The 16,021-nt window shown below is 42.7% G+C and overlaps 1 protein-coding gene across 1 annotated transcript; it reads right to left on the bottom strand.

Annotated features, from left to right (window-relative positions):
- Nucleotides 1-1,119: 1,119 nt before the first annotated feature.
- Nucleotides 1,120-3,598, bottom strand: LOC108708924 (trichohyalin). The gene is made up of 2 exons (XM_041584733.1): nucleotides 1,693-3,598; nucleotides 1,120-1,177 (listed from the first exon to the last, which is right to left on the bottom strand). The coding sequence occupies exons 1-2, from the start codon at nucleotides 3,291-3,293 to the stop codon at nucleotides 1,120-1,122; spliced, it is 1,659 nt and encodes a 552-aa protein (XP_041440667.1). The 5' UTR covers nucleotides 3,294-3,598.
- Between the last annotated feature and the right edge of the window lie 12,423 nt (nucleotides 3,599-16,021).

Below are 16,021 nucleotides of genomic sequence, written 5' to 3'. Positions count from 1 at the left end.
CTTCACTGTGTGATGCACTTTTATCACTGGGGACTATACAATGTATATACAGTACAATAATAAAATTTCAGGACAGATTCACTTCGGATCAGTGAGGCACATTAAGAAGCAATGAAACCCTTTATAAAGAGAACTTGGGTTCTTTAGACTTACACAAATGGCTGGTCCCACTCTGCTAAATACAGCCCGGTGTGCCCAGTGCTACCCAGATACACAGCTGTGGCATTTTTGGAGAAACCATTCTATATGGTGCTTGTAATACACTCACCCACATATTGTTGTTGCATTGTGGCCTGAGGAATTAAATAATATTGTAGTAAAATATAGTAAGCAGGGTGTCCTCATATCTGTTTCTATGGCTCCCTGTGTCTTTCAGTCCCATCGTGTACATATTAACCATTGAATTTCCATAGAAGAATCCCCTCTAAAAAAACCCTGAAGAAATATTAACCTTGTGTCAATCAGACCCATTACATACATATTAACCAATGGATTTGCATATCAGACCCCACTCTAACAGCCCCCTGCACAGATATTAACCCCATGTAACCAATGAACTCCAAGAGCAGAAACCATTCTAACAACCCTGCAGAGATATGAAACCAAACAGATCTTTAACTAAACCTCTTTATCAGCAGCACCCAGTTCTATCCCACCCTGCCCTGCACCTACCAATTTGAGCAGCTCCCACCCTGCAGTATTAAATCACACAGTTGGATACTCCCTTTAGTCAAATGAGACACTGGATCCCCTTCCCTCCCCTCAATATTCACCATAGAGATTGAAGAAAAACACAGAGACATATTTATGGGGAAACCTGTTGGTGGGCACAAGATTTATTCACATTAAAGTCAATTTGGGTTGGACATCCCTAATGGCCAATGATCCAGAGGAAGGCGAAAACCCCAAAGTGCTTAGGGCCAATCTGCACTGAAGGGAAAAATTCCTTCCTGACTCCAACCAAATGGCAATCGGCATTACACCCTGGATCACGGCTTTGTATGCATGTGGAACGGAGGGTGCATGTGTGAGTGCTAGTGTGGGTGCATGTGTCATGTGTGATGGGAAGATGGGAGAATGGGTGCAAGGGTAAGTGGGGTCAATGGATGGTTGGAAGAATCAGGGATCAGGGAGTAGTGGTGGGTCGACGACACCTGAAGAGCTTTCTGGTGGAAACCTGAAAAGGAAAGAAAAATCTTAGAAATTGTTCAATAAGAATACATTACAGACAATTTATTTATTTTTATGATATTATTATGAGTGGACAGACTTGACTTAAATAAAGGGGTGGTTTACCTTTAGTCTGTTATAAATTGGCCAATTCTAAGCAACTTTTAATTTGGTCTACATCATTTATTTTTAGTAGTTTTTCAATGATTTACCTACTTCTTCAAAATCTTTGCATCTTTCAAATGGGGGTCACTGACCCCATCTAAAGAACAAATGTTCTGTAAGGCTACAAATGTATTGTTATTGCTTTTTATGGCTCATCTTTCTATTCAGGCCTCTTATTCATATTCCAGTCTCTTATTCAAATCAGTGCATGGTTGCTAGGGTAATTTGGACCCTAGCAACCAGATTGCTGAAATCGCAAACTGGTGAGCTGCTGGATAAAAAATTAAAGAACTCAAAAACCCCAAATGATAAAAGATGAAAACCAATTGCAAATTTTCTCAGAATATCAATCTCTACACCATACTAAAACTTAATTCAAAGGTGAACAACCCTTTTAAAGGCCAGAAAGTAAAAGTGAGCAGACATGTTGAAAAGATAAAGCCAGTAAATCGATATATTACCCAAATCCGGTGCAATCTCTTGGTAACCCTTCTTTTCAGGGTTAGGCGTGGTTTTACTTCAGCAGGAACATCTTTCTCTTCTTTCTTCTGCTCCTCCTGATGTTTTTCCTCCTCCTGCTGCTCCTTCTTCTCCCCTTCCTGCTGCTCCTCCAGATGTTCATCCTCCTCCTGCTGCTCCTTCTTCTCCCCTTCCTGCAGCTCCTGCTGTTGTTCTTCCTCCTCTTGCAGCTCCTTCTGATGTTCATCCTCCTTCTGCTCCTTCTTCTGCTCTTCCTGCAGCTCCTCCTGTTGTTCATCCTCCTCCTGCTGCTCCTTCTTCTTCTCTTTCTGCAGGTCCTCCAGATGTTCATCCTCCTCCTGCTGCTCCTTCAGATGTTCATCCTCCTCCTGCTGCTCCTCTTCCTGCAGCTCCTGCTGTTGTTCTTCCTCCTCCTGCAGCTCCTTCTGATGTTCATCCTCCTCCTGCTCCTTCTTCTGCTCTTCCTGCAGCTCCTCCTGTTGTTCATCCTGCTCCTGCTGCTCCTTCTTCTTCTCTTTCTGCAGGTCCTCCAGATGTTCATCCTCCTCCTGCTGCTCCTTCTCCTCTTCTCGCTGCTCCTCCAGATTTTCAGCCTCCACCGGCTGCTCCTTCTCTTCTTCCTGTTGCTCCTCAAGATGTTCATCCTCCTCCTGCTGCTCCATCTTCTCTTCCTGTTGCTTCTCCATATGTTCATCCTCCTCCTGCTGCTCCTTCTCCTCTTTATGCAGCTCCTCCAGATGTTCATCCTCCTCCTGCTGCTCCTCCAGATGTTCATCCTCCTGCTGTTGTTCTTCCTCCTCCTGCAGCTCCTTCTGATGTTCATCCTCCTCCTGCTCCTTCTTCTGCTCTTCCTGCAGCTCCTCCGGTTGTTCATCCTCCTCCTGCTGCTCCTTCTTCTTTTCTTTCTGCAGGTCCTCCAGATGTTCATCCTCCTCCTGCTGCTCCTTCTCCTCTTCTCGCTGTTCCTCCAGATTTTCATCCTCCACCTGCTGCTCCTTCTCTTCTTCCTGTTGCTCCTCAAGATGTTCATCCTCCTCCTGCTGCTCCATCTTCTCTTCCTGTTGCTTCTCCATATGTTCATCCTCCTCCTGCTGCTTCTTCTCCTCTTTATGCAGCTCCTCCAGATGTTCATCCTCCTCTTGCTGCTCCTTCTCCTCTTCCAGATGTTCATCCTCCTCCTGCTGCTCCTTATTCTCCTCTTCCTGCAGCTCCTGCTGTTGTTCATCCTCTTCTTGATGTTCATCCTTCCCCTGATGTTCATCCTCTTCCTGCTCCTTCTTGTACTCTTCCTGCAGCTCCTCCTCCTCCTGCTGCTCCTTCTTCTCCTCTACCTGCTTCTTCTGCTCCTGCTGTTCTTCCTCTTCCTGACGCTCCTCATGCTGTTTTTCCTCTTCCTGCTGCTCCCCTTGCTTGTTTTCTTCCTTGATTCCTTCTTGTTGACTGGTCCTAAAAGGGAAAAGATGGAAAAAATATAACATACTCTGAGTATTAATTTTATACCTGCTACAAACCTTTGTTTATCGTAACAAATATTGGGGGTTAGTGAGCTGAGTAGATTTCATGCTCTGCTGTAGAGAAAGGCTTCAGCTCAGTGAGTTGGGAAACTCAATGTTTGGAAAACACCTACTGCCTCAATCCATTGTTTTATATATATTCTTATGTGTCATTAATTGGAAAGGAAAATAAAATGCAAAATACATACGCAGCAGCTGCTTCTTCCAGCTCCCCTTCTCTCTCCAGGAGTTTGCCTTCCAGCCCCTCCAATATGGATCTTATAGTCTGTCAGGGAAGACACAAGGAGAGGAGCAAAAGGTAAGTAAGACATTTATGCTCCAAATTGGAGAAAGCAACGGGGCAGAGACAGTGATCTGGAGACTTACTTGAAGGGCTTCAGCAACCATCTCGGGGTCCATGTCGATTACTTCGTTCAGCTGTGGGAGAAGCATTGTACCCATGTCATTAAGGTTCCTATGTGGCGCCTTGCAAACAAAATCTGTGCATAACCCACACTGCACTGCAACAGCTTTTGTTTTGTTCCTGGTGAAAATGGGACTTAGGTGGGTGAGTTTAGAAGAGATTCAGTAAATAATAATGTTGCTAATTCTTATAAAGGCATCCCTCACTAATAATAATACTAATAATGCCACTTACAGGAGATTCCGGCAGCTGGGAGTCGGCCACAATGTTATCCAATAGTTCCTGTAAAATAAAGAAAGTGTCAGTGTGGGGGAGAAATGTATTAGACAATATTATCTGGTAGAAACGGAACTATGGAGCAGCGCCGCTGTGCAGTTACCATTCAGCTGTCACTATAGACCACACTATAGGATAGACATCAGACAGAATCAGACCAGAGGTGCAACGGTCCATGAGAAACCATAGGCCTGGGGGCACAACATCAACATTTCTATAATAATTATCATCTAATATTATTTATTCCCTATTTTGGATTCCTTACCAGATGCTTGATCATGTATATGATGTAGTCAAGGTTCTTCTCTCTCATGTGACTATGGACTTCGTATCGGATGAGGAAGTTCAGCCTGAAAAAGAATTCCCATTGAGCATTAATACAAGGTTCTGTCTTCTACTGCATTGCATTTCTACTTTGTTTGGGCCCTGCTTAATCTATAGAGAGTCCAAATGATCCAAAACAGTGAGAATAGAAAGGCACTAATAAAAGAATAATTTCTGGCAAAATAATCTTTTTTTAGAGACAGTTGAAGAAGGAAAAGGCGTCCGAAATGTTTTCTTTGCTTACAATGAACATTTATAAACAGGGCCCTGGTGTGTTGCCTTTGCCCAATGGGGAAATGGAAAACGATTCCCAGAATTGATATAAGTTGATTTTTATTTTACTTACAAGTTGTCCATCTTCCCAATGTATCGTCGATGGTAATGTTCTGCAGAGAAAAACACATTTGCATGAGATAAAGGAGGCCATTCACATACAATAAACTTAAATTAAGGAATGGATGATTATTCGAATATTTACCGTAAAAGTAGAGGAGTCTCTCCATGTTGGTCTCCTCTTCCTGGTAACTCTCCAGGGAAAACAAAATCGTCTGTAAGAAAAGAAAGAGAGGCACAATTGTGAATGAATCGGCACAATTGTGAATGAATCTAAATGCCGCCTGTTTCATGGTATGGCAGCTCCTACCAGAAACCCCAGTTTAGATGAGGGAATGTTATTCCATTTTCTCTGTATTTGGAATTACAAAAGCTTACCTGCAGCTCCCGTGTGCTCTCCATGCTGTTTCAGAGGCAGCTAAAGGCAGACAAATGATACAAATCAGAATTATATTAGACACAGCAATAGTTTCACCATTTAAAGACTTTAATGTGAATGTTACAGGCTTTATTCTGCAGTTTCAATATCATCAGGTAAAATGAAGTACCAGATAAAGAGACAAATATTTCCTTCTCTTTATTCTACCATTGTATTGCACATTGTTGCACTCAGTGTTAAATGGCACATTATAATGCTGGTGATTGTGTTGGATTTGAAGACAATGTACAGTATATGTATGGGGGTTATAGGCAAAAAGCCTTTTGGGGGCTATTAGGGTTAGCGTGGGGCAAAGCCCTTTGGCACGGTGTCTCAGGTCTGTAAACAACATTAATTACACGTCATTTATCTGCATTTCCATTTACAGGTGCCATCGTGTATTGGGTGCAGAGTTAGGGGGCAGAGTTGTAGAACAGATATTATGAAAGTATCAGTTGGATTTATTACCTATCAAATAAACTCAGAAGCCAGAGATGGTGGCACTTCTGGAATTAATACAAGGACCGGCACAAGGCCAGGCACCCCAAAGGGGTCTCCCTCAGGAGACGGTGACTATCCCCAACACTAGTTCTGATAGGGATGGAAAATATCAAACTAGGGGGAAGCCAAAAAAAATGCTCAGATGTTAAAAGCAGTGAACTTGCGGTGAACTCGCAAAAACGTCGAAAAAAATCTGCATCGAAATCGCTATAGCCCGATGTCTGTATAGAGAGAGAGAGAGAGAGAGAGAGAGAGAGAGAGAGAGAGAGAGAGAGAGAGAAGAGAGAGAGAGAGAGAGAGAGAGAGAGAGAGAAAATAACAATGAATAAAAAGTCAGCTTTAGGGATAATGCATTTAACACTTCATATTTCCCATAAAATACAGAGTAAGGGAGAGATCTGTACCAAATCCACTGTTTCCATTGGACTTTTGTTTTTACTCTACATAATGATACTTGGTTGCTAGGATCTCTGCCCTTAGCAACCATCCATTTGTTTGAAAGTCATAATAAAGAATGCGTAAGAGATGGTAAATATGAAGGCTTTAATAAAATAATGAATATTTGGTGACATAACTGCCAAATCCTGGGTCTGTGTTTCCCAACCAACACTAAGATTAAACACATCTCCAAATCCCATTTTAGGGGGGAAATCTCCAAATTACCAAATATCAGTGAGAGGAGCAACATACAGTCGTCTGGGGTGTCACCCAACTATTTCCCCTTTTAAAAATAAGGTTTATTTTTCAAAAAAATCTCTCATAGGGACATACACTCCCACAGTGACAACCAACGGACAAAACCAACTGTTAAATCTCTAGGGTGAAGTCACCTCTGTTATATGGGATCCTGCTGCATGTCCCCCCTAATCATTCACTATCACCTCCCAATTGTCCCATGGCACCTGCCTCTGCTGCCCATCCCTAGTTCCAACCCTGGATAAAGGGAACATCTATTTAGCTACAATGTTGGTACATGAGAGCAGGGAAGATCCCGGGGGCAGAGGGGTAACACTATAAGGAGTCTGTCAGGACTGGGAATAAACATTAAGCAATTTATGGTGAGCCCGGGGGGTCCCCAAATTTTCCCTTCAGTAGATAATGTGAATATTTTCTGACAGTCCTGGGTCTGTGTCTCCCAACCAGCACTGAGATTAAACACATCTCCAAAGCCCATTTTAGGGGAAAAATCTTCAAATTACCTAAAATCAGTGAGAGGAGCAACATACACTAGTCTGTAGGGTGTCACCCAACTATTTCTCCTTTTTCCCCCACTAAAATAAAGGCTATTTAGCAAAAAATGTCTCAGAGAGAAAATACACTTACCTCTCACCTCAGTGACAACCAACGGGGGCGAAGTCATCTCTGTTTCCTGCTCTTAAAGGGGAAGTGTCCCCTGTTGATAGGGGAGGTTTATATGGCATTTATTTGCCCTTAGATGTGCAGCACATACACAGCTTATTATGTACCCAGAGCATTGCTGTGTATGTGTGGCCTATTGAGTCAGCACACTCACTCCAACGCCAACTCCAAGCCACATAACAGAGGGGAATGCTGAAGAACCAAACATAAGGAATTAGTGAGCCAGTACAGAGCCATACGGGGGAGTCATTAGACTACAGAACATTGATGCACAATAAATCCGGCCGCTCTCTCCCTAACTGTTGGGCAGATTTTCCCCCTTCTCTCGGGAGCTGACCAAACACCATCAGGAAAAGGATTTTTTTTTGTATAAAGTTTCCAAGGATCAAAGGCAAACACTGGTTATAGATAGAGGGGCTTCGGTTAGTTACAATGGGGCCACTCCTGATGTGGACAGTTATATCCGGTCACAGGTTTGTGCACAACCAGCTAAAGTCCCAAATCCAGGACACCCCTTGGATATATGGAGCAGAAACCAGTTCTCCTCATTGCCGATTAATCAGCTGGTTTCTGCTACTTTGTTTCAGGAGTTAGAACTAGCAGTGCAGAGAATACAAAACAGCCAGATGTCACTTTCAGTAGTATCGGTTGCATTTGATTTATTTTGAAATGTTTCATTAATGTATATTAGAGAGTTACATTGAAGGACATAGTGTGCAACTCAGGAGCAGAGATATCCAGTGTGCAGCCCTGTGGGGATGCTGGGAGTAGTAGTCAAACAACAGTTGGAGAGAGAGACTAAATCAGATATTTATTGTAGACAAAGCTTTAAGGAGATCATTTCTGCAGCAGTCGTGGGAAATATGAGGACATTTTCAAATCAAAGCTGGACACTGTCTGACAGTGGGTTGAGTTAAGCCCACAAGCAGGTAACAAAGTAAAGGGCAGTAGAGCAGGTATATAATATCTATTTTTTGCTTTTTGGCCTTAATTTAAATTTTTTGTGGTTTTTCAGACTCAACGCTAAGGCTTGGAATTTTAATGGCTGTCAGGTTGCTAGGGCTTAATTACCTTAACAACCAGGCCACAGCTGGGAAGGCAAAACAATTAGGCTAAATGATAAATTTCAACCGCCACATTCTGTGTCTTTTGGTTGCCAGGGTTAACGACCCCCTGACAACCCGATAGGAAACTGAGTAAGTCGCCTGGGAATAAACGAATATGGAGAAAGTTTAGAGAATAAATAACGGAGACCAAATGAAAGTTGCTTTGTTTTTTATTTAAAAATCATTTAAAGGTAAAATTCCTTGGCTAATGATTGGCCAGTCCTGGGGCAGCAAAGCACTAGGAGATAAAGGAGAGATATAGACTATCCCTAAAACTAAAGGTAAGTGAACACTTACCAAGTTACACATTTTAGCCCCTTCCATCTCACTTTATATTTATATAGTAGAACACGTGACCCCAAGCCCTGCCCAACCCTTCAGTTTCTTTACCAACCAGGGCGGAGCACATCCACCGAGAGGCCAATCAGACGGCGCCCTTAGCTTGTAATTCCTCCCAGTCTCTGGTTCTGGAGTTCAGTCTCCTCCACTGTCTCAGCTCACAGCACCGGCCGCAGGAATGAAAGGTCCAACCCACGTGTAGCTTTATACCAGGGCCCAGATGCCCATCGTAGGACTGGGGACATGGAAGGTGAGTGGGATTGCTTCTCTTTACTACAACTCCCAGCATGCACGGCTGCTCTAACACCTGTAAAGCAACACAGGGTACAGGTTTGTTACACTAATCTGACCTGTGTCGGCTCCTCTCATTGTGCTGCAATGTTCATCTGAAGCAGCTCCTAGACTACATTTCCCAGCATTCCTGGCAGATCAGTGCCTGTAAATCAGAATATCTGCTCCCACATTATTCTAAGCTGTATCTCACAGTGTTGCTTCCCTATTAAACTATATCCTATGCCTTTAAGGTTCTGCAGGAACTACAGCTCCCAGCATTCCTGGCTGGCCTGGCACCTGTAAGGCAGCACAGTGTACAGTTCTGTTAGAGTTGCAGGTGTAAGTGCAATTTCAGCATTCCCTGGACTACATTTCCCAGCATTCCTGACAGAGTGGTGCTTGTAAATCAGCCCTGATTTCTCCATTATTCCCCTGAGTTGCATCTCACAGTGTTACTTCCCTATTAAACTGTATCCCAAGTGTCAAAGGCAGTGCTGTCCAACTTCTGTGGTACCGAGGGCCGAATTTTTTCTGGCCTACATGGTGAAGGGCCGATAATGGAAGCCAGTGTTGACCACTCCCTGTTTTTAAACCACACCCATGTTACCACAAGATCATGTGCACATTAATTGTGGAAACACACCAAAAAAATAAATGGTTGGTGCTCAGTGCAGGGATATCACTTATCACTCATATGTGAAAAAAGTTGTCATATTAAGACATACCCTTAAATCCATATATAGGCAGAGCATGGCCGCCAGTTGGACAGCCCTGCTCTACATTATACAAAAGTTAATTTAAAGGTGAACAATCCCATTAAATTGTCTCTGTCCCATTCTAGGTGTACAATAGAATCCCCATTTTATATTTTTCAGAGGACCAGGAAACATACCTCCCAACATTTTGAAAATAGAAAGAGGGACAAAAAGATTTGCCACGCTATTTATGGCCACATTTCACCTAATTACCATGTCCATTTTACAAAATTTGGCAGGTTTTGAAAGTTTGAATACATTTCTGTATTTTTTAGGGTGTTCCTTTTCTGAGCTCAGAGATCTGTGGTTTTCACCATGAATATTAATGGTGTTAGTCAACACTGTATTGAAGAGTAGGAATGTAATTGCAATTCAGACATACAAATTGGGGAGCAGCAGGAGGTGCAGTTTTGCAATGTGGCCTATGCTTACTGCATGGCCTAAAGCAGGCACTAAGGGATGAACGGAGGTTCACGTGTACTGAGGCTGCTGTCTGCATTGAATGCAGGATTTTCAATCTGGGGCACAAGCACTTGTGCACTGGGGAAAATTTAGTGAGCCCTCAAGTCTATAGGGGTAGTTTGCATGGGCGCCCCCCCCGGACCAGTAACATTAAAAAATGTTATTCAAAAATATCTGTGACCAGCTCGCCACTGTGCTCTCCCCTTGACGCAGCGCTGTTCCTCCGCACAGCATCCGAAGCACACACAGCACAGCAGTAAGGCAGTCGGCAGAGCGTCTGAACAGGCTGTGGTGACAGTGAGGGAGCGTCTAGACAAGGGAGGCTGCAGGGAGGGAAAAGCTGCGGACAGATAATGGCTGAGGGGGGTGCCCAGGAGAGGAGTTAATTATCCAGACTGCTGGGTACTCCGTGCAGTGACGGCCCTGACGAGGAATTCATGGAGGTGCCGGAACCTATGCAGCTCTCTCCTGAAGCAGTCAGAATCAGCCACTTCCTTATTGGCTGCAGGTATCCAATGACAATTTGGCTGCTTGTCCCGTAATCTCTGTCCAATCAGACGTTTGGAGCAGGAGTCCCTGCAGTTTTAGCTTCTTTCCCGCTGGTAGTAGGGAAGAACAGAGCAAGAAAACTCTATGGTACAGCTGTAGGTAAGCCATAACCACTCGTGCTGTAATCCCAGAATAGCCACGAAGCAGTGGTAAAGCAGAGTAATTAGAAACCCATTGAGAAATGTCTGGTAGTGCGTGCCTGGAAGTTAGCCATCACTCTCTCTGACAGGAGGGTACTGCATTGCTTTCTGACACACGCTCTGTTATTGCACTTGTTGCTCTGTGTTAGTGTGGCAGCGTCACTGCTTCTCCAGGGGTATGGTGTTCTTAGGTTTTTAACCTTCCCTGTTCACCCATGACTTCAGCGCGATCCAGGGAAAGTGCCCAATTTTTAGTATCAGATAGTAATTGTGCTGGATACCCTCTCTTTAAAAATTTGTCCTGCATAACTAATAAATCTTTCTCTCTCTTAGTACGATCACTATCTATCCTCACTACCCTCAGCATTTGTGACTTGGGGAGGGAGTTTAATAGATGTTTAGGATGGTTGCTATGGTAGTGTATCAGGGTGTTCCTATCTGTGGGTTTCGTGTAGATGCGTGTCTGTAGGGACCCCTTATCTTTATACAGTTCTACATCCAGAAAGTTCATGCATTGCAAGTCATATTTCACAGTGAGTTTAATAGGGCTGTCCAATCTATTTAATTGCTCTACAAAATCATCAAGGTCTTTGGAAGGACCTAGCCACAAGAAGAACAGGTCATCGATATACCTTCTGTAGAATGCTCCATATTGTCTAAATAGAGGATGGTTCAATATGTGGTCATTTTCAAATTTGCACATGTACGCATTCGCATATACTGGGGCTACCTTTGACCCCATCGCTGTCCCCGTACATTGCACATAAAAATTGGTCTCAAATTTAAAGTAATTTTTATGTAAAATGAATTGTATCAGTGTGAGCAAAAATTAGATTGGAGGCCCTTTGTACAACGGATTTTGAGATATCAACTCACGTACAGCCTCCACACCAGCATCATGTGGGATGCAGGTGTAGAGACTCTGTACGTCCATTGTCACCAATATCATACGTGTTATGTCTAGATCAACACTTTGTATCACATGCAAAAAATCATTCGTATCTTTTACATAACCATAAGTGTTCTGGATGCATGGCTGTAATACATAGTCCACATATTCGGCTATACCCTCATTAAGTGATGCGTTAGACGAAATTATCGGCCGCCCAGGCGGTCTCAGGGCATCTTTGTGCACTTTTGGTAGTGTATAGATCACCGGTTGTATGGGATGTGGAGGCAAGAAGTATTTATACATGTCCCTTGTAATCCAGCCATTGTTCATAGCCATATCAAGAATTGCACCCAGTTCCTTGTTGTACTTCTCAGTCGGATCAAACGTCAACTTCAGATATTTTGATGTATCTGATAGTTGGGATAGTAGTTCTTGTCTATAATAGCTGTAATCCATGATCACTATCCCACCTCCCTTATCAGCTGATTTGATAATTATATCCGAATTTTGTTTTAGTGATTTTACTGCCTCTCTCTCTGCTGTTGTGAGATTGCCCCTCCATTTCTGCTTAGTATTGCAGCAATTAGACATGTTTGTATTTAACATGCGATTATAAATTTTAATGGATGCATTTATACTCACAGGGTCGTAGTCACTCTTTAGTTTAAATTTACTCATAGTTAGTGGGCTTGCCACTTCAATATCTATGCCCCCTGTGTTGGATACATCCAATTCCCGCACTGCTGTGCTTGTCACGTCCATAGCCCCCTCAGGGATAGTCATATTAACGTCAGAAACTTTGTCTAATGCACCTTCAGTGTCCCCAAAATGCTCTCTAAGCCTTAGCTGTCTGGCAAATTTATAATTATCTATATAATGAGAGAATGGGTTGCCACTCACCAAGGGAACATATCCGAGGCCTTTCTGTAGCAGCGATCTCTCTGGGTGCGTGAGTTGGTGTGTGGACAGGTTAAATATCAGGTCTTCCTCTTCGTCTGCATCCTCTGCCGTTGTGGACGGGTGCCTGCGGGTGCGTTTGCGACCCCCGCGACGGGGGGGCATTCCTGGGTCTTTGCTGCTGCCTTGGTGTTCCCCTAAAAAAGAAACCTGGGGACCTGGAGACTCCTGCGCGCTGATCTCTCCCTCGCTCTCCGACGCTGCGCTGGTTACCGAGCGCGCTGGGGATCTCCGTGCTCTCCATTCTACTCTGCGTCTTCTCACTTCCGTTCCCTGCTGCCAAGGCAGCAGCAAAGACCCAGGAAGGCCCCCCGTCGCGGGGGTCGCAAACGCACCCGCAGGCACCCGTCCACAACGGCAGAGGATGCAGACGAAGAGGAAGACCTGATATTTAACCTGTCCACACACCAACTCACGCACCCAGAGAGATCGCTGCTACAGAAAGGCCTCGGATATGTTCCCTTGGTGAGTGGCAACCCATTCTCTCATTATATAGATAATTATAAATTTGCCAGACAGCTAAGGCTTAGAGAGCATTTTGGGGACACTGAAGGTGCATTAGACAAAGTTTCTGACGTTAATATGACTATCCCTGAGGGGGCTATGGACGTGACAAGCACAGCAGTGCGGGAATTGGATGTATCCAACACAGGGGGCATAGATATTGAAGTGGCAAGCCCACTAACTATGAGTAAATTTAAACTAAAGAGTGACTACGACCCTGTGAGTATAAATGCATCCATTAAAATTTATAATCGCATGTTAAATACAGACATGTCTAATTGCTGCAATACTAAGCAGAAATGGAGGGGCAATCTCACAACAGCAGAGAGAGAGGCAGTAAAATCACTAAAACAAAATTCGGATATAATTATCAAATCAGCTGATAAGGGAGGTGGGATAGTGATCATGGATTACAGCTATTATAGACAAGAACTACTATCCCAACTATCAGATACATCAAAATATCTGAAGTTGACGTTTGATCCGACTGAGAAGTACAACAAGGAACTGGGTGCAATTCTTGATATGGCTATGAACAATGGCTGGATTACAAGGGACATGTATAAATACTTCTTGCCTCCACATCCCATACGACCGGTGATCTATACACTACCAAAAGTGCACAAAGATGCCCTGAGACCGCCTGGGCGGCCGATAATTTCGTCTAACGGATCACTTAATGAGGGTATAGCCGAATATGTGGACTATGTATTACAGCCATGCATCCAGAACACTTATGGTTATGTAAAAGATACGAATGATTTTTTGCATGTGATACAAAGTGTTGATCTAGACATAACACGTATGATATTGGTGACAATGGACGTACAGAGTCTCTACACCTGCATCCCACATGATGCTGGTGTGGAGGCTGTACGTGAGTTGATATCTCAAAATCCGTTGTACAAAGGGCCTCCAATCGAATTTTTGCTCACACTGATACAATTCATTTTACATAAAAATTACTTTAAATTTGAGACCAATTTTTATGTGCAATGTACGGGGACAGCGATGGGGTCAAAGGTAGCCCCAGTATATGCGAATGCGTACATGTGCAAATTTGAAAATGACCACATATTGAACCATCCTCTATTTAGACAATATGGAGCATTCTACAGAAGGTATATCGATGACCTGTTCTTCTTGTGGCTAGGTCCTTCCAAAGACCTTGATGATTTTGTAGAGCAATTAAATAGATTGGACAGCCCTATTAAACTCACTGTGAAATATGACTTGCAATGCATGAACTTTCTGGATGTAGAACTGTATAAAGATAAGGGGTCCCTACAGACACGCATCTACACGAAACCCACAGATAGGAACACCCTGATACACTACCATAGCAACCATCCTAAACATCTATTAAACTCCCTCCCCAAGTCACAAATGCTGAGGGTAGTGAGGATAGATAGTGATCGTACTAAGAGAGAGAAAGATTTATTAGTTATGCAGGACAAATTTTTAAAGAGAGGGTATCCAGCACAATTACTATCTGATACTAAAAATTGGGCACTTTCCCTGGATCGCGCTGAAGTCATGGGTGAACAGGGAAGGTTAAAAAGATGTAATGAAACTAATAGAAGAGAAAACCTCTACTATGTTAGTCAGTATGATAAACATAGCATGTCCACCAAAAAAAGTGTGGTAGAACATTGCCCCATAATAGCCACAGATGAGAACATCTCTAAATATCTACCTCGGAAACCGAAATTCAGCTTCAGAAGAGGTAGGAACCTAAAAGAAACCTTGAGCCCCTCTGACCCTGTGGATAAATACCTAAAAAATAGGGTACAACATTTTTTAACTGAACGACCAGGGGTGTACAAATGCACGGGCTGTGTGATGTGTGGGACATTAATACAAGGGACATATTTCTCCCATCCGCAAACAGGCAGAAAGTACAAAATTAGACAAAGATTAACATGTGACTCAGCTGTGGTGGTTTACATAATAAAATGTCCGTGTGGGCTAGTGTACTGCGGGAAAACCACTAGGCGTTTGAAAGAGCGCATAGCAATGCACAGGTCAAGTATAAGAGCAGCTCTGGATCCAGACATATTACAAAAGATTAAGAGTAAAAAACAGGACATTTCACAACAACCCGTAGCCAAACATTGGGCGGAAGCAAGGCACAGCCCCTCGGCATTCAGATGTATGCCAATTGATCAGATTCCGAAAAAAGTAAGAGGGGGCAACTATGATGAAATGCTTCTAAGGAAAGAGGCTTTCTGGATACATGAGCTAGATTGCGTGGCACCAAAGGGTCTAAATGGGCAGTTAAACCTCAACTGTTTCCTAACTTAAAAAACCTTTTTCCCCAGTCTCAAATAGCAATAATAAGTAGAGGTGCGAAACATAATAAGGAAACAATATAATAAGATGCAAAATGAAACATGAATAGTAACATTATTTGTAACAGTGATATACATTCTTTTCTTTTAGATGGTGTGTGTAGCCCTACTGTGCTGAGACAAAGTAAGCAGTCCAATAAGCAACCAAAAGAACTTTCTTTATAACACATTCTTTTATTGTTTTTAATAATTCTCTTGATACACATTGTACACACATATTTAAATACACAGGAGTATACCAAATTTTCCACGAAATGGTATCCACAAAGATTATCACAAAAAGTAAAATGATGTAATTGGTACAATGCTGACACCTAGAGGTCAAATCAGGAATTGAAACATAATTCACATGTATGCACTATGATGCTCATTTGCATTAATTGATTGATAATGAAGTCATTCTGACGCCCACTTTTTTTTGTATTTAAACACCCACATGACCACTCACACTTATCCTTGATAAAGGCCCTAATGTGGGCCGAAACGTTGGACACTTGAGTGATGTTAAAATAAACACTTGTTTGATTGAAAAACTTGGAGTGCTGGTCCATCTTGAATCTATATATATATATATATATATATATATATATATATATATATATATATATATATATATATATATATATATATATATATATATATAATTATATTATAAATGTTTTTAGAGGAAAAAGAAAACTCAGATTTATTATGCCCCGAAGCTGAAGTCCGAATCCATCTAAATCCCGTTGAATTCATGTAAAAGTCAAT

Source organism: Xenopus laevis, chromosome 2S, assembly GCF_017654675.1.
Source record: "Xenopus laevis strain J_2021 chromosome 2S, Xenopus_laevis_v10.1, whole genome shotgun sequence".
Classification (NCBI taxonomy): domain Eukaryota; kingdom Metazoa; phylum Chordata; class Amphibia; order Anura; family Pipidae; genus Xenopus; species Xenopus laevis.
The sequence above is the reverse complement of the archived record's forward strand: the minus strand, read 5'-3'. Positions and strand labels throughout refer to the sequence as shown.